The sequence below is a fragment of the Ovis canadensis genome, chromosome 6, assembly GCF_042477335.2.
Source record: "Ovis canadensis isolate MfBH-ARS-UI-01 breed Bighorn chromosome 6, ARS-UI_OviCan_v2, whole genome shotgun sequence".
NCBI lineage: Eukaryota > Metazoa > Chordata > Mammalia > Artiodactyla > Bovidae > Ovis > Ovis canadensis.
Genome location: NC_091250.1, coordinates 42,650,523 through 42,676,009, shown reverse-complemented (window position 1 = coordinate 42,676,009; position 25,487 = coordinate 42,650,523). Strand labels below are relative to the sequence as shown.

Sequence of the window (25,487 nt, the reverse complement as noted above, 5' to 3'; positions counted from 1 at the left end):
AGCACTGCCATTAGGCCCTAACAAAGACAGACTTCCTAGTCAGACAGGCATCACTCCAGAAAGGTGCCACAACAAAATTCAAAAATAAGCTGCTATAGCACTAAGATTTCCTACTATGTGAAAACATCTTTTATTTCCTAGAACTCACCACTAACAACTAGCCCTCAAATACTATAAAATACAAAATCAATAAAACTAAACTTTTCCTTTTGCACCCACCTGACCTTAAACAATTAAACAGAGGCAAACACCATCTGACAGAACTTTGATGTTTGAGTGAAATGAAATGGAACCTTTGTTGATTCATTCATCATAGATGGTAATCTGAGACAGAAATTGAATTACAGTAAGTCTCCTTTCTTGGGGTGGTGGAGGATGTTGGAGCTGAGGGTATAGAAACAGGGAGTTACTAGCTATGTCCATATAAGATTCAGACATATTTTGGAATGTCCAGTGAACTAACAGAACAAATCAACCAGAAGGTAAATGCAAAAGTAATCCTATGGGAAGCAGCTAATCATGATAACCCACATCCAGTAAGAAAATCTTACGGTCCAAAGAGTGGCAATGCTTACTACTTCGTAGTCTTTTCTGCTGACTGAATTTGCCTTGTACAACACAATCCCCCAGTGGATTTATGCCTCTGTTCTGTGGAGTGCAAAATCTAAAAGATCTAATTCATTAAAACACTGGTAAAAAGCAGTGCTACTTTTAGACCCTTCTAGCTATTAGAGTGTAACACAGATAGAAGAGCATAATCACCTGACTTCACCTCAGCTCACTATGCAGCTTTCACTATGATGGAGTACATGAGCAGAAATGCTCAGCAGAGAGCACCATCCGGCAAGGGACTAAAGTGCCTGGGGCAGCAGAAGCTGTCTCAGTGGAAACAGACTTGTTCAGGAGCATAGTTGAGACAGCCCTTCTAGAAGCTTCTGTGAAGGAGAACTTTGAAGAAGGCTTGAGTTCCACCACATCAACAGGAGGAGACAATATGCATTATGACCAACCTAGATAGCATATTGAAAAGCAGAGACATTACTTTGCCAACAAAGGTCTGTCTAGTCAAGGTTATGGTTTTTCCAATGCTCATGTATGGATGTAAGAGTTGGACTGTGAAGAAAGCTGAGAGCTGAAGAATTGATGCTTTTGAACTGTGGTGTTGGAGAAGACTCTTGAGAGTCCCTTGGACTGCAAGGAGATCCAATTAGTCCATTCTAAAGGAGATCAGCCCTGGGTGTTCTTTGGAAGGAATGATACTAAAGCTGAAGCTCCAGTACTTTGGCCACCTCATGCGAAGAGCTGACTCATTGGAAAAGACTCTGGTGCTGGGAGGTACTGGGGGCAGGAGGAAAAGTGGATGACAGAGGATGAGATGGCTGGATGGCATCACCGACTCGATGGACCTGAATTTGGGTAAACTCTGGGAGTTGGTGATGGACAGGGAGGCCTGGTGTGCTGCGATTCATGGGGTCGCAAAGAGTCGGACATGACTGAGCGACTGAGCTTAACTGAACATAACTGTGACGCTAATTAGTACCCACAATCCAATGAAGCCTGGGAAAACTTGTTACATAAATTAAAAGGATTGATCCTTATTTCCACTAGGAATATTTCCAGCACTGTAAGTCATCTTGCTGTGCTTAGCTAATTGGTATACAGATTCCTTCTAACAAACTACAATGCAAAGAGCAGAGAAGTATTTCCCTTCTTCACTAGGGATGCTTAGCTTGAACACACTATGTAGTTATAACACTCTATAAAGCACCAAATTAAAGCAAGATGATGATATTATTATAAATAGGTTGATATATGATTCCCAAGCCCAGATCCTTGTCCATCCTAGAAGGAACAGAGCTATAAATAAAAATTAAAAGGGCTATCCCACCAATCTCTCTAATGCATAGAGCTTACACCACTCTAGCACCTCTGAATGTAACACAAAAGGAAATAAAGGTAGTCAGACCATCCAAAGGCTTTGGGTCTAGCGTGCAAAGACAAACACCATAACACCTAGCAGAACAGCACAGAAAAACAGCACAGCCTGACAGGACCAACAGAGTAGCAGATGGTAAAAGAGGAGTCCTGGAAGAAACCATGCTACCCACTACAGTAGCTACAAAGCAGCCTGTTCCTTTGGGTAAGTGGCAACTCTGAAAACTGCTGTACCCCAGAGGGCTTCAAAAAGGAAACAGTGCTGAGCCCTACAACACTTTTTTTGCGAAGATATGTTCTAGACCACCTTTCAAATGAAATTACTTAATAGAGGCATGGATTTTAAAGTACATATACAGTTTTGATGTCAGAAAGAAAGTTTTCTCATTTGTGTTGTACTTTATTTTTACTTTGAAATAAAGCAAAATTTCATAATTGTGAAGATTTTAGGCATAATAAGTAATAAAATAAATGTAGAACTCTTTTAGTATAATATAGCCAGGTTAGATGTGCCAGATATTTTCTATCTTTCAGGCAGGAACACATCTATTGATTTGCTATAGCTTATAGATTTTTAAAAATAAAACTCGTATTTTAACACAGAGCATTTTGACAAGCCATCCTTAACATTATATTTTTATAGCCTAAAAAATTTGAGGCTATAAAATTTGATAGCCCAAGAACTGATGCTTTTGAACTGTAGTGTTGGAGAAGACTCTTGAGAGTCTCTTGGACTGCAAAGAGATCCAACTAGTCCATCCTAAAGGAAATCAGTCCTGAATATTCACTGGAAGGACTGATGCTGAAGCCAAAACTCCAATACTTTGGCCACCTGCTGGGAAGAAGTGGCTCATTGGAAAAGACTCTGATGCTAGGAAAGATTGAAGGGGGGAGGAAAAGGGGATGACGGAGGATGACATAGTTGGATGGCATCACCGACTCAATGGACATAAGTTTGAATAAACACCGGGAGTTGGTGAAGGACAGGGAGGATTGGCATGCTGCAGTCCATAGGGCTGCAAAGAGTTGGACACGACTGAGCAACTGAACTGAACTGAAAAATATGTTAGTTTTATAGTAACTGCTTCAACATAACATTTCAGGAGAAACTATATTCAAGTAGAATTAGGTCCAAGAAGCTTTCTTCAGGTTAATCATTGGGATTTTGCAGGTTAACTGTTTAAGAATTCTTAAAACCAACCCAACAGAAGGAAAGATTATGCACACACAAACATACTTAAACACACACACACCATTCAAGATACCAGCAAAATCCTTTTCCTGTGTATACACTGAAATTTATTTCATTTAAACCACGTGAACTACTTAATTCACTAACCTTTGCAGTTCTCCCATAAATGTTCAATTGGAAAATTAATTTTAAAGCCTTTTTAAAATACAAACAGAAAATAAAGAATAAATTGACATACTCTTAGTTCTATATCACATTCTCTTTATGTCAAGATGTGTTGACAACACCGTCCTTCAAGGACATTGTTAACTTTAAAATCATTAGCAAATAAAATATGACCTAATTGAAGCAAACTCAGCAAGAAGCTCCATTATTTTAAGTGAATGATGTAATATAACTTGAAGAATTACTGACAGTGAAATAAATGAAGGGGCTATGAAACTTTCTCCTCATGTCTTTCCCATAATTAAGTGAAGAAAGAGAATTTGTGAAGAATTACAAGTTCCGAGGTGCAGCAGTTCAAACACTAATAGACTGCACTCCAGTGTGGCAGCACACAGGTAGTTCCCAACATGTTATTATTAGCAAGCATGTCAGTGTCATAATTCCAGCCGCAAAACCCTGCTTGCAAAATCCACCTCTGAAAAGCAAATTTCCAGTGGTTCCCAGGGCTCTTCTTTTTAAAAAGGGAAAGAAGTCAAATTTTATAATTCAAAATGTTATACAAAATAACTTATACAGAATTTTCCTTTATAGATTAAATATAGCTTAAAATGATTTGGTGGCTTGAGTCTTATATAGCTTTTAACTTTACAGGTGCTTCCATAGTTAAGGTATATAAAATACCTTCAGCAGATGTTATTTCAATGACTTGGTGAATAATCACAATAATACCTATCTCTTGGATTATTTTCTCAATTTTCTATTAATATTTATATCTGGAAACTGGGCCCACATATAGCACAAGCTCACAAAGCAGCTAAAGAGATATACAGAATTATCAGAAATTTGGGTAATACTCGAATTAACATTACTACAGTATCAATTTGAAAATAGTCTGTGAGGCACGTTTTTTTTTTTTTTTTGCAGGAATAAACAAGAAATTTAAGCCTCCAGCTACTAAGCTACTCCAGCTATGCTTTGTTGAATCTTCTTGAATTTTAACAATTATGTCTTTAATTTATATGTAAATCTATGTTTCTACAAACATGTTTCCTTAAATTCATTCTAGATTTTTTACCCTAATAAATACAAGTTGAACTGACTCAGTAATTACTAAGACATGGCATTAGATAAATTGGACCTATTAAAATTATAATTTTTCTTATTTTTCTCTTCTATAAATGAGAATTTAACCAAAAAGAAATCAAAAGTTATGTTAGTGTTTATTCACATGTGAAAAAGGTTTTATACATCTAGGAAAGCGTGGAGGCATTATTCAAGCCTTTTAATAGATGATATATTATTCTGAAAAAAGAAATAGCATATATAAAAAATACAATTTTAAAACAAGAATAACATTTTGAGATTTAAGACTAGAGAACTGTTTAAGCTAAGACCAAGGATCAATGACTATTGTGAAAAAGAAACATTATTGATAGTTCCAATGTATTAGATCAAAGTTTTCTCCCAGGATACATTAGATAAGGAAACATCATAAAGAGCTTAAGAAACTTGGTCAAAGACAAGTAACTATTAAGCAGAAAAGCAAAGAAAGAAACCCAGGCAGTCCAGTTCCATTACACTACGTTTCTTCATTGTCCTTTACCTTGGACAGAATATACTTATATCAGACCACAGGACTGCCATTCATTCCAGTGCAATTTTTACAGAACTATCTCCACTGTTCTTCTAAGCATATCTTACTCAAATATGTAAGATAACAGCACTATCTGTTGATGAAAACTATTTTTGTATGACTGACAGGATGATAGGCCAGTCAAGGCCTGGAAAACCAGGTATGGCATAGAGAGAGGGCTGCAAAATAATCTTGGGACAAAAAGGCCACATAGCCACAAAGAAATGGGGATTCAGGGTGCGAACAGGAGATGTATCTATAACCTCAAAATCTTTACTCTCCATTTTACCAGAGGTAAGTTGGTTCTTCGTAAGTTTTATGGAGCAATCTATCAGGTCTTGGAATATCTGTATTTGAACATATATCTCTATTATGTTTCATGACAGAAATTTTCAAAAAAGGAGAATTATAAACCAAAAATAAAATTATACTAGCTTATCTATTTACCTTTACCTTTGTATTTTAATTCTTTAAATAGAATTTGAGCTATTATCTAATAAACTTTCATTTCATCCTGAGGACCTAGAAATAAAGTCTATAGGTTTCTGTTTACCTGAGAATCTTAATTTTGCTTTCATTTTCAAAGAATTTTTCTGCTGACTACAGAACTGTTGATTAACAATGATTTTTATTTCAGCACTTTGAATATATCACTTCATTGCCTTCCATCCTCCATTTTCTCTGATAAGTAAGCTGCTAGTCTTCTTAGGGATTCCTTGCCATGTCTCTCGCTTCTTTCAAGATTTCTCATTGTCTGTGGTATTCAACATTTTGTGCTATATCGAGCTGTGCATCTCTTTGAACTTACACTATTCGCAATTCATTGAGCTTCCTGTATGTGTAGATTATTTTTCATCAAATTTGGGATGTTTCCAAGTTATTATTTCTTCAAATATTCTCTCTGCCCTTTTTCTTTCTTTGACTCTCACCATGCTTATATTGGTATGTTTGATGTTTGATGCGCTCAGCTGCTCAGTTGTGTCTAACTTTTTGCAGTCCCATGGACTATAGCCCACCAGGCTCCTCTGTACATGGGATTTTCCAGGCAAGAATACTAGAGTGAGCTGCCATTTCCTACTCCAGGGGATCTTCCTGACCCAGGGACTGAACTAACATCTCTTGTGTCTCCTGCATTGGCAGGCAGATGCTTTACCACTGTACCCCTGGGAAGCCCAAGTCCTTTACTTATTTGATTGTATTTAAATTAGTTGATACAAAGACTTTATCTAATAAATCCAACATCCTGGCTTCCTCAAGAACAGTTTCTAGTGATTGCTTCTTTTCCTGCATATGAACCATATACTTTTTGTTCTTTGTATATCTCATGATTATGTTGTAAACCAGACATCTGAGATAATTCAGTGAGAAAACTCAAAAATCAGACTCTCCCTCCCGCCCCTAATTCTGTTTTTGTTTGTTTGTTTTGTTCTATGATTTTCCTGAACTAATCCTCTAAATTCTGTATCCTCTGTCATGTGTGTTCACTAAAGTCTTGGTCTGGTTAGCTAACTGGCCGGGTAATGGCTGGACAGGGGTTTTCAATGCCCTTTCAGTAAGTCTCCAACCTTTGCAGACATGCTCTGTGCATGTGTTGAAACACCCCTTCAACATTCAAGTTGGCAATTTATAAGTAAATCTGTCTGAGCTTTCACTTCCCACTTGTATAGAACCACATGGTCACATAGAGGTAAGAACTTTGTACCTTCTCAAGTCTGAAAATGGTTTTCAATCCTGAAATCATTTTCAGTGTTTTATAAGATTAAGCAAATAAGTAACTATACTGAGAACACTGTGAGCCAGGTTATGTGAGAGAAAGGAGCTCAAATATGGCAAAGGAAATACTGGAATAAACATATGGCATTGAACTGGAATCAGAGAGATCAATATAAGCTCAAAGTTTTTAACAAGTAATAAAAAGTATAGATTTATAACTCTGTCCATTGAGATGGCCTAGAAGGAATGATATCCTAAACATACCTGCTGCTGCTGCTAAGTCACTTCAATCGTGTCCGACTCTGTGCGACCCCATAGACGGCAGCCCACCAGGCTCCCCCATCCCTGGGATTCTCCAGGCAAGAACACTAGTGTACTCATACTCTTTTGAAATATTATTCTCTACTAAAAAAGTAGGGCTTCTTGAGGAAATGACTGATTTGAACAACTGGAGCAGGGAAAAAACAAAATGGGTCTGGTGCATTTTATTGTGCCATAAAATAAAGAAATGCTCAATGAATGTCAAAAACACAATAAGCAGATTTAAAGAGCTCCCAAGGGTCAACATTAGATAATTTTAACTTCAAAATAAAAAGTGAGAGTGGTAAATTATAACCTTTGGAGTAAAACAGGAATTTAAGAACCCACACTGATATAAATACATAAATGAGAAAGAACATAAAGCTGTTCTTTAAAATGCCAACAAAAAATGTTAAAGGAAAATATGGAATTAGAAACCCATAATTTAATAAACATCACAATAAAACTGATTCAGGCATCATCAATGGATGTTAAATAGGTGAGAGTTTGATAAGGAACAACATATCTATTCATTCTTAAAGTAAATTCTCCAAAATATTTATAATTTTTAAAAATAGTAACTTTACAGTAGATAAAACTGGAAGACATCCCCTCAAGTTAACATCACCAATTACCAGATAAGTAAACATCCTGTCCCTCTTTATGTGATACACCGATATATCACTTTCATTCCAGCCAAAAAGATAAACTTATCCTAAGCATGATAAAACATACACAAATCCAAAATGGAAACATATTCTACAGAATAAACACTCCGTACTCTTTAAAAAGTCAAGACTACAAAACACAACGAAAGATTGAAGAACTGTTCCCAACTAAAGGAACCTAAGGAGACGCAATTAAATGTGGCTTATAATACTAGATTAACACTCTAGACCAAAACTCATTTTTAAAGAATATCATTGAGATAATTAGCAATACTTTAAAAATATCTATAGATTATATGATAGCACTACATGAATGAAATTTTTCTGATTTTGATCATCATTGTGTTCATAATAGAGATTCTTGTTCCACATTAACGTATTTAGGTATAAAGGGGCATCATGTTTGAAATGCAGTACTCTCAAATTGCTTAATAAGGATAGAAATAAATATGGAGGAAATGACAAAGCAAATGTAATAAAGTGTTAACTGCAGGATCTAAGTGAAAAGTATATAGTAATTACTTGTATTATTCTTGTTACTTTTCTCCCAATCTTAAATTTTTTCAACATATAATTTTTTTTAAAAAAAGAAATTCACTAACGGGAAACAATGAATAAGTTAGATAAAATATATTGATATAGTTAAGTCTAGAAAATATAGCATTAAGTGAAATAGGAAGCAATCTACATACCAGATGATACCATTTACTTAAACGTTTTAAATCACACAAAAATATTTGTTATTTAAATGTAGTAAAGATTCAAAATGTGGTCCACTGGAAAAAGGAATGGCAAACCACTTCAGTATTCTTGCCTTGACCCCATGAACAGTATGAAAAGGCAAAAAGATAGGACACTGAAAGATGAACTCCCCAGGTCGATAGGTGCCCAATATGCTACTGGAGATCAGTGGAGAAATAATTCCAGAAAGAATGAAGAGAAGGAGCCAAAGAAAACACAACACCCAGTTGTGGATGTGACTGATGATGGAAGTAAAGTCAGATGCTGAAAAGAGCAATACTGCTTAGGAACCTGGAATGTTAGGTCCATGAATCAAGGCAAACTGGAAGTGATCAAACGAGTGAACATCAACATTTTAGGAATCAGTAAACTAAAATGGACTGGAATGGGTGAATTTAACTCAGATGACCACTGTATCTACTATGGTGACCAAGAATCCCTTAGAAGAAATGGAATAGCCATCATAGTCAACAAAAGAATCCAAAATGCAGTACTTGGATGCAATCTCAAAAATGACAGAATGATCTTTGTTCATTTCCAAGGCAAACCATTCAATAGCACAGTAATCCAAGTCTATGCCCCAACAACTAATGCTGAAGAAGTTGAAGTTGAACGCTTCTATGAAGACCTACAAGACCTTCTAGAATCAACACCCAAAATAGATGTCCTTTTCATTATAGAGGACTGCAATGCAAAGTAGAAAGTCAAGAAAACCTGGAGTAATAGGCAAGTTTTGCCTTGGAGTACAGAATGAAGCAGGGCAAGGCTAATAGAGTTTTGCCAAGAGAACACACTGGTCATACGAAACACCCACTTTGAACAACACAAGGGAACACTCTACACACGGATATCATCAGATGGTCAATACCAAAATGAGATGGATTATCTTTGCAACCAAAGATGAAGAAGCTCTCTACAGTCAGCGAAAACAAGTCCAGGAGTTGACTGTGGCTCAGATCATGGACTCCTATTGCCAAATTCAGACTTAAATTGAAAAAAGTAGGGAAAATCACTAGACCACTCAAAATGAAGTTGCTCAGCCATGTCAGACTCTTTGCAACCCCATGGACTGTAGCCTACCAGGCTCCCCCATCCATGGAATTTTCCAAGCAAGAGTACTGGAGTGGGTTGCCATTTCCTTCTCCAGGGATCTTCCCGACCTGGGGGTTGAACCTGGGTCTCCTGCACTGCAAGCAGACGCTTTACCATCTGAGCCACCATTCAAGCATGACCTAAATAAAATCCGTTACAGTTACACAGTGGAAGTGACAAATAGATTCAAGGGATTAGAGCTGATAGAGTGCCTGAAGAACTATGGACAGAGGTTCCTGACATTGTACAGGAAGCAGTGATCAAGACCATCCCAAGAAAAAGAAGTGCAAAAAGGCAAAATGGTAGTCTGAAGAGACCTTACAAATAGCTGTGAAAAGAAGGGAAGTGAAGGCAAAGGAGAAAAGGAAAGATATACCCATTTGAATGCAGAGTTCCAAAGAATAGCAAAGAGAGATAAGAAGGCCTTCCTCAGTGATTAATGCAAAAAAATAGAGGAAAACAACAGAATGGGAAAGACTAGAGATCTCTTCAAGAAAATTAAAGATACCAAGGGAACATTTCACACAAATATGGGCTCAATAAAGGACAGAAATGGTATAGACCTAAAAGAAGCAGAAGATATTAAGAAGTGGCAAGAATACACAAATCTATACAAAAATGCTTGGGGCTGGTGCATGGGGATGACCCAGAGAGATGTTATGGGGAGGGAAGTGGGAGGGGGGTTCATGTTTGGGAACGCATGTAAGAATTAAAGATTTTAAAATTTAAAAAATAAAAAACTAAAAAAAAAAAAAAAAAGATCTTCATGACCCAGATAACCATGATGGTGTGATCACTCACCTAGAGCTAAACATCTGGAATGTGAAGTCAAGTGGGCCTAAGGAGACATCACTATGAACAAAGTAGTGGAGGTGATGGAATCACACTTGAGCTATTTCAAATCCTGAAAGATGTTGCTGTGAAAGTGCTGCACTCAATATGCCAACAAATTTGGAAAACTCAACAGTGGCCACTGGAAAAGATCAGTTTTCATTCCAATCTAAAAGAAAGGCATTGCCAAAGAATGCTCAAATTACCACACAATGGCACTCATCTCACACACTAGTAAAGTAATGCTCAATATTCTCCAAGCCAGGCTTCAGCAATACGTGAACCGTGAACTTCCAGATGTTCAAGCTGGTTTTAGAAAAGGCAGAGGAACCAGAGATCAAATTGCCAACATCCGCTGGATCATCAAAAAAGCAAGAGAGTTCCAGAAAAACATCTACTTCTGCTTTATTGACAACGCCAAAGTCTTTGTGTGGATCACAACAAACTGTGGAAATTTCGTCAATAAATGGAAATACCAGACCACCTGACCTCCCTCAGATAAATCTGCCTGCAGGTCAAAAAGTAACAGTTAGAACTGGACATGGAACAACAGACTGGTTCCAAATTGGGAAAGGAGTACGTCAAGGCTGTATATTGTCACTCTGCTAATTTAACTTATATTCAGAGTACATCACGCTAAATGCTGGGCTGGATGAAGCACAAGCTGGAATCAAGTTTGCCGGGAGAAATATCAATAACCTCAGATATGCAGATGACACCACCCTTACGGCAGAAAGTGGAGAAGAACTAAACAGCCTCTTGATGAAAGTGAAAGAGGAGAGTGAAAAAGTTGGCTTAAAACTCAACATTCAGAAAACTAAGATCTGGTCCCATCACTTCATGGCAAATAGACAGGGAAAAAATGGAAACAGTGACAGATTTTATGTTCTGGGGCTCCAAAATCACTGCAGATGGTGACTGTAGCCATGAAATTAAAAGACGCTTCTTCCTGGGAAGAAAAGTTATGACCAACCTAGACAGGGAGAAGGCAATGGCACCCCACTCCAGTACTCTTGCCTGCAAAATCCCATGGACGGAGGAGCCTGGTGGGCTGCAGTCCATGGGGTCATGAAGAGTCGGACACAACTAAGCGACTTCACTTTGACTTTTCACTTTCATGCATTGGAGAAGGAAATGGCAACCCACTCCAGTGTTCTTGCCTAAAGAATCCCAGGGATGGGGGAGCCTGGTGGGCTGCTGTCTATGGGGTCGCACAGAGTCGGACATGACTGAAGTGACTTAGCAGCAGCAGCAGCCTAGACAGCATATTAAAAAGCAAAGACATTACTTTGCCAACAAAGGTCCATCTAGTCAAAGTTTTGGTTTTTCCAGTAGTCATGTATGGATGTGAGTTGGACTATAAAGAAAGCTGAGCACTGAAGAATTGATGCTTTTGAACTACAGTGTTGGAGAGGACTCTTGAGAGTCCTTTGGACTGCAAGGAGATCCAACCAGTCCACCCTAGAGGAAATCAGTCCTGATTATTTATTGGAAGGACTGATGCTGAAGCTGAAACACTAATACTTTGGCTACCTGATACAAAGAACTAACTCATTTGAAAAGACCCTGATGCTAGAAATGATTAAAGGAGGGAAGAAAGGGGACAACAGAGGATGAGATGGTTTGATGGCATCACTGACTCAATGGACGTGAGTTTAGTAAGCTCCAGGAGTTGGTGATGGACAGGGAGGCCTGGCATACTGCAGTCCATGAGGTTGCAAAGAGTCGGACATGACTGAGCAACTGAATTGAACTGAACTAAAAGATTCACTGTTTACTTTTGCAAAGGGAGACAAAAGGAGGGAGGGAACTTGGGCTCGGTAATAATTGTAATTTTATATATATGTGTATATATATATGTGTGTGTATATATATATATATATATATATATATATATATATATATTAATATGGGCCTCCCTGGTGGCTCAGACAGTAAAGAATCTGCCTTCAATGCGGGAGACCTGGGTTCCATCCCTGGTTTGGGAAGATCCCCTGGAGGATGGCATGGCAACCCACTCCAGTATTCTTGGCCTGGAGAATCCCCATGGACAGAGGAACCTGGTGGGCTATAGTCCATGGGGTCATAAAGAGTTGGACACAACTGAGCAACCAAGCACACATTTTAAAATATAGCTAATTGAAGTGTAATAAAATTTTATTATGTATTATATGTGATGGTGTGTACATGGTTAATCTGGTTTTATGTTCTTACTAGTCAAAGTACAATTATATAATTACAATAAAAATACTTTAGTAATAAAAACTTAACAATTCAAAGTATCTAAGACTCCAAAATGCCCCAGTATGTATACCTGTTACCAAAAAATGAATGGTTTCACAAGGTGCTTAAGTCTATACCCAAAAATGGAAACATGTTCAAATATTAGAGAGTATTGGGAATAAAAGCTAAGCCAAATTCTGAGTATACCTCTTCTTTGCCCAAGATGTCTCTTCAGCCTCTCCTTAACTCTACCCTAAATTTGCCATTTTCCTCACTAGGATTACTTCTTCCAGATCCCATAAAAGTATAAAAATACAACAGATTCAAAGCACAATGTGCTTCAGTCTTGTAATGAAGTAAAACCAGACATATCTATATTCATGGATAACTCATACATTTCAACTGACTGAATAAAGTTTTTGCTCATTTGAAATTTAAAACCTGGATAAGATAGATCTGCTATATTATGTTTGATATTTTAAATCAGAGAGAGACTCCTTATCTTTTTTAATGATCACTTATGAAATAAAAAATGTTTATTAGATTCAAATTCTGTCATAGGACTTCCCTGGTAGTCTAGTGGCTAAGACTCCACAGCCCCACTGTAGGGGGCCTCAGTGCAATCCCTGGTCAGGTAACTAGATCCCACGTGACACAAATAAAGATCCCAAATGCCACAACATGGTACAGACAAATAAATATTTTTAAAAAACAATTACTTTTTAAAAATAAAATGCTTTTTCCCTTTCAAATTCAGGAAAAGAATATCTATGTATTGCATATGCTTATACAATGCAGCAGAAGACTTTTAGTAAGTTAAACCTACTTCCTCTTTTTCTGGAATATAGCTAAACTATATTTCCCAGACTCCTTGGCAGTTTATATTATACCTTTATATTATGAGGTATATAAACATAATACAAAGTTCAGTGTGCCCTGAACTCCCAGGCCTAGCCTAAAAAAAAACCCACTCGCAGTTCTTTATCCTCTTTCCCTTCTGCAGGATGGATACATATGACACCAAGACCCTTGGAGATGACAGTAACATGAATGGAATAAGCCTGTGTTCCTGAATCTATACATGGAGGAAAGTCTCTTATCAACAAGAAATGCCCATATGAATGAGAAAAAAAAGAATTTCTGCTGCATTAAGCCAGTGAGATTTGGGGGTCTATTTGTTATGCAGTTTCTGTTATCTTAACTAAAACAGACAAAATCATAAATGGTCTTCCAACTGTCAATGTGAAATGTATTATACTTACAATTTGAGGCTTATAGTATGCTGGACCTAGTGTGCTGTCACTGGCAGGTGGTAAAAGCTTTACAATACTGTCATCCTCATTAACATCATAACCATATGACCGTCCGAAAGGAATTGAAGGAACATAAACACTTCTGGAAACTGTAAGTGCCCTTGACATTTTCTGTTAAAAAAAAAAAAAATTATACTATTTACTCAAAGACAAGAGAAGGAATGAATAATAAAATATTAAAATTTACAAAAGACAACTATTAAATATTGACTTCATGAGTTTTACAATATAAATCAAAAATGTTTGTAAAAGTAATTTAAAAGAGTGAATTTAAGTCTTACTTCATAATACAAACTAGATTTAATCAAACTATTATTAAATAGTAACAAAAACCATAATACAAACCAAACTACTGTTTAAGCCACTATTAGAAGTAAGGAATCTCTCTCACTTGGCTCAGTTTTTTATCTTGCTTAGTAAAGCAAGTATTAGTGATTTCAAAAATGGGCATTCATTCCCACAGTCACATCAACAATCAGCAATTCCAAGTGGACTTGGGCTATGCAATCATAGTATCTGTCAGGCCAAAACAAACTTTACATTTTTCTATAACATTTCCTGGCTTCATTCCTTCCCAGCTCCTGATTTATCTTCATCTTACCAGTGCCCTGTATAAAAATCCTAATTTTGCAGACTATGTAGCAAGGAAAATATCTGATATAACATTAAATAGAAATCAAAAATATAAATTTAAGTCAAAATTTTGACTATAGCTTTTTAAATTATATAATATTATATGTCAGCGTATAAAGTCATATGGCTTCCCAGATGGCTCAGTGATAACACACTTGCCAATGAAGGAGATGGGGGTTCAATCCCTGGGTGAGAAAGATCCCCTGGAGAAGGAAATGGCAACACTTTCCAGTATTCCTGAACAGAGGAATACTGGAATCCCATGAACAAAGGAACCTGGCAGGCTACATACAGTTCATTGGGCCACAAGAGTCAAACACGACTTAATGACCAAAGAACAACTACAATAAAATCATATATATATACAGTTTAACACTAAAAAAATTAACAGAATTACCAGTGTTAAGAGTCAGAAGTTTTCAGGTGATTATCTGTTTTTTCAGAATTTCCTTTAATGTAAACTATTTTATAATTTAAATAGAAACAAGAAGGAGTAACATATATTAGAAATATTAGTATAAATATAGGGCTTCTTTGGTGGCTCAGATGGTAAAGAATTCACCTGCAGTGTAGAAGACCTGTGTTCAATCCCTGCATCGGGAAGATCCCATGGAGAAGGGAACGGCAGCCCACTCCAGTATTCTTGCCTGGAGAATAATATGGACAGAGGAGCCTGGCGGGCTACAGTCCATGGGGTCACTAAGAGTCAGACAAGACTGAGCAACACACACACACACACACACCTGGCATAAGAATATCAAATAAAATACTAGCATTTAAATGATTTAGTCATCTAAAAATTTACTTATTAAGAATATACTGATCCTCTGGAGAGGATATTGCAATCCTATGCTTCAAAACAAACCTCTGCTATAAGCCATCTCCAAACTATGCTTTCCCATAATACATCAGTCTCCCTTTAAATTCCTATGGCACTTAATCACATGATCATTCACTTAGCATCTGTCATATTTCATCTTACATTATTAATGATATATATATATATATATATATATCTCACCTAAATTTTAAGCTTATTTCAGGAGTCATGTTTCAATTTTCACTATATTAACAGTACTTAACACAAAGTTTCCTATATATACAGATGTAAATCACTATGGCAACTTTTAAAATCTCCTTTACTTTCTGTTCACCTCAGACACTGGAAGAGATTATACTTTTATCAAAAGCAAAAATGAATTCAAATGTTAATACACGTAGAAAACTGTAATTTATAAACAGAGTATTCATGTAATTATAAACTACAATATGGATACTAATAAACCAGATAATTTTTACCAGAAGGTTTTTCAAATGTACTTATCACATGAAACATTATACCATTTCTAAATTATTTTAAATTTTTTAAAAAGTCATTAGGAACAGAAATCAAAAAAGCAACATACTGACTGAAGATGCTCTTTAGTCTCCAGAGTTTTCCTGTTCACGACAGCCAATGTTCCAGGATAAGACTGATCATAGCTTGCTGGCCCTGGACCATCTGAAATAAACTTCTTAAAACGCTTTTCCCGGTTTTGTAGACTTTGGCCTCCTTTTATATTACACTAAGTTGGACAGGAAAAACATGAATTACAAGAAACACTTTTAAGTCAATATCTATTTGATAAATATTACATATTAACGTGAACATTAATAGTTTTAAAACTCAGCCTGAGAAAGTTAAGGCTCTTGACTGAAGACAGTTCTCTAATGAGAGACAGTAATAAGAAAGGATGACAATACAGCTGTCAGTTTTAATACCAAACTCAAACTAAAATTTGCTGTACTTTGAACACTCAAAAAGAATGCAGCACTCAGTTTTAAAACAGAAATCAAAGATAAAGGAATCTCCAAAGCTAAAGAGCAAAAATAAAGAGTGCGTGTTTGTTTATAGGTCTCTGGAGAATTTATACCTCTGAAATGAGATTAAATGCTCATACCGCAGGGCGAAAGAAAGCCTTCCAATCTTGTTTAGGATTAATTATTTTCATGAATAACACTTTGGTCATTTCCAGGGATGTTTATGCAGTTTTACTGGCAACAGCTTGGTTTTATGGTCAGATTAGTTGTAAACACTGTTTATTGCAGGGAGAGTACAGGAAGGAATCTTCTGTGACTCTCCATGTCACATATCTGGATTCTCTAGAATCAGAAAGTTATCAACTGGCTGAAAGCCAGCTAATTCAAATAAAATTCCATCATACTAGTTTCAATAAACAGTCACAGTTCAGTCATTTCAAAGATGATTCATATTAATAGTTCTTGGCATCTGATTGATCAGATATGTTTTTTTTAAGTTATTAATTTACCAACAGACTTTTTCACATGATGTGTTCATGTCAGTTGTTCACAATCACTATTGACTGAGCTTATCTCTAGTTTGCACCTTATTAGGCTTTATTCTGGAGAAGGCAATGGCAACCCACTCCAGTACTCTTGCCTGCAAAATCCCACGGACAGAGGAGCCTGGTAGGCTGCAGTCCATGGGGTTGCTAAGAGCCGGACACGGCTGAGCAACTTCACTCTCACTTTTTACTTTCAGGCATTGGAGAAGGAAATGGCAACCCATTCCAGTGTTCTTGCCTGGAAAATCCCAGGGACGGCAGAGCCTGGTGGGCTGCCGTCTATGGGGTCACACAGAGTCGGACACGACTGAAGCAACTTAGCAGCAGCAGCAGCAGCAGGCTTTATTCAGAGTTTAAGAAATACACAAAAGAGTTCTTTTGGTAAAAAAATGAGTCAAATTATTCTTAGATACTCAATTCACTACTTGATTACTGATTTAATAAGATCACAATTTCTATGTTTAAAGAATCTGGATCTATAATGGTAGACATTAATGATTTTGTAAAAAAAATCTAATAAGTTAAATTAAAAAATAAAATCATGTGAAGAGAAGATCTCCAAATTTTCAATCGTTGACAGTCATTAGTATAGTCTCTAAGATCTGACATTTTAAACTGAATTTGAATTTATATTGAATACTTCAACAAAAGTTTAGATAGCTCTAATCTGATTTTTTTAACTGCATACAAATTAACCAGGATATGTTTCATATTATTCATAACCACCAATTCTACAAATTTTACAAAAGTTTGCAAAGGAAACTTCCATATGTCAGATAACTGAGTCAAAATCATATTACCAAGTAATAATACATTTTATATAAACACCTGTGAGAAAGCAGTCTTAGTCTTTCTTGAGAACTGTGCTTTGTCTATGTGCTATGATTAGTTGATGAATTATTATATTGTCAGCAATCTCTCAACACTATAGGAGGCAGAGTCTCATCTAAAGTGTGAATTCATGCACTGTATCACATATGATAGCTTATCATTCAGCTCTAATGAGGTATATCTCTTCAATCTAAAATAAAACCTAGATTTGGACATCTATTCCTAGGCCTGGTTAATGAAAAATAAGACATAAACTAAACAGGCACGGGAAATAGAGCCCTATATCTAGAACCATTCTCCTGTGTGTGTGTGTGTGTGTGTGTGTGTGTGTGTGTGTGTATGTGTTAGTCACTCAATCACGTTCAGCTCTTTGCAGCCCCACAGACTCTACACCACCAGACTCCTCCGTCCATGTGATTCTCCAGGCAAGAACATTGGAGTGGGTTGCCAGTTCCTTCTCCAGGGCCATTCTCATGTATGAAGGAACGAAATGGTATCTATCTTGCAGAAACAGGTCTGATGCTAGAAGACAACCAGAAAACAGTGAAATTTGTACTGAATTTTTGGAATGGGAATCATCCTAGGAAATGGGATGTGAACAAAACAAAATATGTGACTTAATAGGTTAATTATCAAAGGATCAGAAGTTTGTACTTTGTAAATTTGATTCTTCTGCTTCTTTTATTTTCTTAATTTTCTTTGCCTTCTTTTCTACAAAGCAAATGTCCTTTATGTTCTTTTCTACTTTTCTTTTCCTCTTGAACAAAATTAACATTCTTCAGATATGCTAAAGGAAACTGCTTTGCCTATAACTGGCCAAGAGCTGTAAAGGCAAAAATTCTGCCCCACCTCCAACTTTAGAATAATGGTCACAACCATAGCCAAAGTGAAATGACCATAAGAGGAAGAGAGAAACAGAGAAGACCAAATACGGGAAAAAAAATTTCAACTCCTAAATCTTCTGCTTTCAAAAACTTCAAGTATTCTACAAGTATTCTATTGCTACATTTAGCAGTGGAGGCAGGCCCTCACAAAAACAACCCGCATTTTGGGTTTTTTAACATTTCATTTGAAGTCTTCAAATGATATTTACTAACTGCCCACAGAAAGCAACATTTCGATCTATGCTTCCAAAAGAAAAGTATAAAAATAAATTACCAAACATATGCATTAATTTCCAGTAAGATTACCCCTTTATTATCTAATTTACATGACGTGTAACCTATGTCACATTACAAACATGTTTCCTATTGTTGTTTAAAATGAAATTACTTTTTTCAAATAGTATGATAAATTCACACTTCTTGAACTTCTAAAAGTTCTACAAGAATTTAACTTAAAACTCCAAAACTTAACAGCAACTGTGTAAATAAGTAATAAATCATTTTTTAAAGCAAGGATATCAATATTTTCCAAGCATTTGTTTCTAGTTTTAAGGAGAAAAGTAGAGAATACTAGAACTTTTTCTTAGATCATCCATTTCACAAAAAAGCACACTTCCTTATTTCTTACTCTTAAAATCCAAGAAATGTACCCTATTGGGAATAAAATAAAATTTTACTTAAATTGTACTTTATATTATTTTACAAGAGAATTGACTAAAATCAGTATTAAAGTAATATTCCAACATCCTGATAACTATCACATTTGACAAGTTTGAAACCTATATATTATGTATTTTTACTGTATTTCCCTCTTTGAATACTAGAATTACATATCAGGCTTAATGAGGGAAATACTGTCAGAACTAGCAAGCCCACAGACCCTTGCTGGTCTGGTCTGTAAGCCAGGGAGTGGAGGCAGGAGTGACACTTCTAATGACTACATCTAATGTCCCACTATTTAATGTTTTGCTTTTTGTGCTCTAGGCTCTAGTTTTCTGGAAAATTTAAAAGAGTTCATGGAAAAGCAAGATATGTTCCCTTGAACTGGAAGTTGAAACCACCAAGTGATCGTTCAACGTTCTTTCCTACCAAGCAGAAAACAAAATAAGGAGGTTTGTGTATTGACTGGGGAAATTAATTTTCTGTCCTCACTAGGACAGAAAAACAGGACTAATGAGTACCAGGAGTGTGGTAGGATGGAAGATGGGACACCCTGCAGAGCCTTCTGTCAATGAAGATGCTAAGAGCAAGTTTATTTAAAGGACAAAAAGCAAGCCTAAGAACCAAGAACTCAGACACCTTAGATCTGAAGAGTCTATTCATCTCACTAACGCTTAGAATGCCACCAGATAAAGTTCGTGTTAAAGTAACATGGAGTGAGTAACAGAAAAATCTTAAGCTATAGCCTTTTGTTCAGTTACAGAAACGGAACAGGTCCTTATCTATATTTCCTTGCTTCATATGTCACGTTTTTTTTTAAATTTTCCCTCTATTTCTTTCCCCTTTCTATTGTAAAATGGCAACACTAATAATGGTTAAAATTTACTGAAGGCCAACCTTCTGTACTTTAAGGTACTATTCTAAATGCTTATTAATATATTTAATCCTTAGAAAAAAAAGCCTATCAAATTACTGCCGCTACTTAATAGATGAAGAAACAAAGGCCTGACAAGACTAAGTGGCTAAGATTAAGTCTCGCAGCTAGTAAGCAGAGACAGACTTTGAGTCTAGGTAGTCTAGCTCCAGAGCCACACTCCTAACCACTTCTGTATAAAAGCTCATGTTATATTTACCATCAAATCTATAAACTGCAGAATAATGAAACAGGAATGTCAAGAACAAGAAGCAGTCTTAATCTAAAGATCCAGGATTCATTTAGCAGTGACACTGTAATACCATCTTTAAAGGTAGTAGCAAAACACTAATTAACAGCAAGCCACTCCAGTACTCTTGCCTAGAAAATCCCATGGATGGAGGAGCTTGGTGCAGGCTACTGTCCATGGGGTCGCAAAGAGTCGGGCACGACTGAGCAACTTCACTTCACTTCACTTCACTTCACTTAAAATCACATATATAGGAAGAAGTGTGTATTTGTTGTGTGCATGAGAGAGAGGAGAACTAGGCAATCAAAGCATGAAACATAATGGAAATCTATTGCTTTTATCTGTCTAACATCCCTTCTACTATTTGCTCAAAATAGCATATTTACCACTCTTGGGACAATCAAACCTACCGTATTTTGTGTTTTAAAAGGAACTTCCAAACACAGGAACCCCTGACCCAAGAAGCAGAGGTGTGGGTCCATAATAAAACCAAACCAGATTTTTCCTACTGAGAATTTTAATCTTTAGTGTTATTAGACATTTTAAAAAAAAAAGTATAGGGAAGGTATGGAATTACATTATCTAATGGAAGTTTGCCATTGAATAATGCAGAAGTTCTTACTACTGAAACACCTGGAATTGTCTTAGTCCTATCCTTCTTTACTGCTTCCCTGATGGTTCAGCTGGTAAAGAACCCGCCTGCAATGTGGGAGGCCTGGGTTTGATCCCCGGGTGGGGAAGATCCCCTGGAGAAGGGAACGGCTACCCACTCCAGTATTCTAGCCTGGAGAATTCCATGGACAGAGGAGCCTGGCAGGTTACAGTCCATGGGGTTGCAAAGAGTCAGACACGACTGAACAGCTTTCACTTTCATTTTATCCTTCTTTAAGACCTGTTTGAACAATTCTTCCTTCAAGTCTATGAGCCAACCAAGTACCTTACCTATAAATTTGCTAGAAACCTAGTATCTGTCCTAAAAATCCATTTGATTGCTTGCAATCAAAACCCCATAACTGGTAAAAAAAAAAAGTTGCTATTAATAATTCAGAAGTCTAATACAAAAACTAACACATCAGCGATTAGGTCTGGGCCTCCAACAGGGGAGATATAGGTCTGCTTGGGTCAGATAGGACTTACCATGACTGCAAAATGTAGGTGAAAAGGGTAAAACTTGATGTTAATGATTATGAAAATACTGGAATTAAAACATTATTTCTGAACATAAATGAACCATTGAAGATTTTCTGGTCACAGACCCTTGAGACGGTATAGAAATAGGAGACAATGGCCATAGCTACAGCTTTAGAGTACAGCCCACAAACCAATTCCTGTGCCCTGCTGTCATTCTTATTCTACATATCTTGACCATCTGCACAACTTTCATGGGCCTTAATAAATTCAGTAGCCCTATTCTCCCACTCAGGAATCTCAAGGAGAATGCTTTTGTCCTATAGGTTATATAGACTAATGACAAACACCACCAGACAATTACCATTGGACACACTTCTTTTTCTCTTATTCTATTGCAAAATACAGATTGAAAGGTGAAAGAAAATGATATGAAGGGAAAATATAATATGGCAAGTGACATATTAGTCTATTAGAGGAAGAAAGCATAATTTTTATTAACTCAGATAATTATAATGACTGCTATAAATTTACCTGCTTTTCTGAAACATTATAGTGTCCTGGACCTGGAACATCTTTCTCAGTGTTAGAGATGACAGTAAAAGCACTTTCCCTGGCAGTCAAAGACAGGAATGGTGCATAGCCACCTATAAGTAAAATCATGTCACTTGCAGATAAGACAGGATTCTAATGATTTCAGAGAAAACGCACTCAAAATATATAAAATCATTTGGTACATCAATTGCTGAGACTACATATTATCAGAACTAACGTTTAGCCACAGATGTTGTTGCATTTTAAAAATTCTATATAAGAGTGGAATTAATGTTAATGTATATTAAATTAAGGACCTATAGAATTGAACTTACTAAACAAAAGAAAAAATACCTAAAGAAAACAAAAGCTTTTTTTCTTCTAAGTATATTTGGTTGAGATGAAAATGGAAGTTCTATTTAACTGATAAAATATTTTCATCCTCAGAAGATCACAGTTTTATATGTTGGAGAAACCTATTAATTATACAGCTTCCCTGGTGGTTCAACAGTTAAGAGTCTGCCTACAATGTGAGAGACCTGAGTTAGATCCCTGAGTTGAGAAGATACTCTGGAGAAGGAAATGGCAACCTACTCCAGTATTCTTGCCTGGAAAATGCCATGGACAGAGAAGCCTGGCAGGCTACACTCCATGGGGTCATAAAGAGTTGGACATGACTAAGCAACTAACACTTTCACTTCAATTATACCAAATAGCATATATGAATTTGTAGAGAGAGCCTAGACAGAAATAATTTAAAGTGAGCTTACAGCAAGTAATTAATATAATGTTTCAGAGAGTTGGACATGACTGAGTGACTAACATTTTCAGCTTCACTTCCTTGCTTGGGTACATGTTTGGCACTCAGTATTTCTTGGATACAAGATATAAGCATAAGATTACTGACATTACTGACATACTCAATAAATGAACTTATTACACAGATTTAGTCTGCTGAAAGGCTGATGAAAACTTTTTAAGAAATATATCAAGAAAATGAGCACAGTTTAAGTAACATTGATATTCAAGAAAAAATGAAAGAAAACAGAGCAACTATATTCAACAGGTAATAAAAGGATAAAAGTTAAACTTGTGAAAATCTTGTACACCTAAGGAAATGTACACTATGAGGATTTATGGCAATAATTTGTACAGTTTAAAAGCTTGCTAATCTGAACTAATAAAATACATTTTTAAACCAGAAATAATGTTTTTTTTTGAGGCCCTCTTGCATTAAAATGCAACTGAAATCAAGATTTATTTGTGTAAGGTCTGAAGCACAAAAGAGGTGAATAAAATACATACCTTACCCTTAAAAAGAAACAAACTAGTGAAGCATTAAGCACTAAAACAATTTTAAACAAGCAATATCTGAAGTGCTAAAGTGCCCAGCAGTCAAAAGGAGGGGAAAGTGAAAGAAAGTGAAGTCGCTCAGTCGTGTCCGACTCTTCGCGACCCCATGGACTGCAGCCTACCAGGCTCCTCCGCCCATGAGATTTTCCAGGAAACAGTACTAGAGTGGGTTGCCATTTCCTTCTCCAATGCATGAAAGTGAAAAGTGAAAGTGAAATTGCTTAGTCGTGTCCGACTCTTCACGACCCCATGGACTGCAGTCTACCAGGCTCCTCCGCTCATGGGATTTTCCAGGCAAGAGTACTGGAGTGGGGTGCCATTGCCTTCTCCAAAAGGAGGGGAAGTTCTCAACAATACTGAGGTGATTCAAAAAAAATTCAAGAATGACGTAAAAACTCTGGGTGTTAATTTAGTGACTGATGGTTTGAATTTTCTGTTCAAAACAAAAACAAACAAAACCACACAAGGTCCACAAGAACAGAAATCCTTAAAAGGAAGCCAAGGTCCATTTTGAAAAGACAAGGGTTGTCTGACAGAGCAGAGAAATCCAGTACAGAAGTTGAAATGTTCCAAAATGGGGTAAGCAACCAAAGAACAAAATACAGATTTCAAATGAAACACACATACAGGCACACACAAACCAAGCTACAGATTATATTAAGGGAATAGTGCAAACAACCAGAGAGTGTTCTTCCAAGAGGCAGAGAAATATGTCCTATAATCTGGAGAAAAGTCAATGGAAAGAAACAGACCTTGAAATGAGAAAATGGAATTAGCACAAGAAACATTACAGTATCTATTATAAATATTTTTCATATGTTCAACAAGATAGAAGAAAGATGAACATGAGGATATAAAAAAGACCCAAAGAAAACTTCTGATAGGAAAAGTATATTTGAGATTAATAACTACTTTTTAACTTATTATGAGATTTATAACTACTTTTATGTGGGTTAACAAGACATTTTTTTCTCAGTTCCTAATCACTTTATAAAATAATTGTGGGAATTCCCTGGTGGTCCAGTGGCTAAAACTCTGTGCTCAAGATACAGGGGGGCTGGATTTGATCCCTGGTCAGGGAACTAGTTCCCACATGCCACAGCTAGGACTCTATGCAGCCAAATAAATAAAAGTAAATATTTAAAAAATAATAATAATAATTGTTTTTACACAAAAATAATTTTGACTTATTATGGCATTACAGTATCTGTAAATAAAAAATATTTAGCCACAATAGCACAGAGAATGAGATGAGGAAAACAGAAGACGTACGGCTCATATATTATACATGAAGTGGTACAATATTATTTGAAGATAGTGTTAAGTTAGAGATGTATATTGTAAACTCTACAGGAACCACTAAAAAATAAAAGAAAGCTACAGCTAGTAAACCAATAGTAGAGATAAAAACAAAACCATCTTTTTTAAAACTCAAATCATTCAACTATAACAGGGAAAGAAGCAAAGGGAAACAAAGAACAGATGAGAAAAATAGCTAGCAAATTCTAGGAGAGTAAATTTAAACACAGCAATATTGGTAACAAAATTAAATGGAAAATGTCTAAACACCCCAATTAAAAGAGATTGTCAGACTTGATAAAAAAGCAACATCTAACTTCAGGGAGTCTATAGGAAACCCTCTTAAAACATAAAGACACAGAGATGAAAGGATGAGAAAAGATGTATCATACATCAATGCATCGAAAAAACCTGGTGTGACTAAATTAAAATCCAACAAGGCAGATTTTGGAACAACAAATACCAGGAATAAGAGACATTTCATTATGTTAAAACGATCATTTCATCAATACGATTTAATGATCCATTAAGAAAGGCAAGGAAGTAATTGCCATAAAAATTAGAATAGTGAAGAAAACTACAGGCCAATATCACTGATGAACATAGATGCAAAAATCCCCAACAAAATTCTAGCAATCAGAATCCAACAACACATTAAAAAGATCATATACCATGACCAAGTGGGCTTTATCCCAGGGATGCAAGGATTCTTCAATATCTGTAAATCAATCAATGTAATTCACCACTTAACAAATTGAAAAATAAAATCCATATGATTATCTCAATAGATGCAGAGAAGGCCTTTGACAAAATTCAACATCCATTTATGATAAAAACTCTCCAGAAAGCAG

The 25,487-nt window shown here is 36.2% G+C and overlaps 1 protein-coding gene across 1 annotated transcript in view; it reads right to left on the bottom strand.

Annotated features, from left to right (window-relative positions):
- The window catches only part of STPG2 (sperm tail PG-rich repeat containing 2), a 383,941-nt gene that overhangs the window by 340,894 nt on the left and 17,560 nt on the right, over positions 1-25,487 (bottom strand). Inside the window, exons 2-3 of the mRNA XM_069595066.1 lie at positions 21,985-22,097; positions 13,756-13,917 (exon numbers count right to left, since the gene is read on the bottom strand). Coding sequence (XP_069451167.1) covers positions 13,756-13,917; positions 21,985-22,097 — 275 coding nt within the window. The remainder of the gene's footprint in view (positions 1-13,755; positions 13,918-21,984; positions 22,098-25,487) is intronic.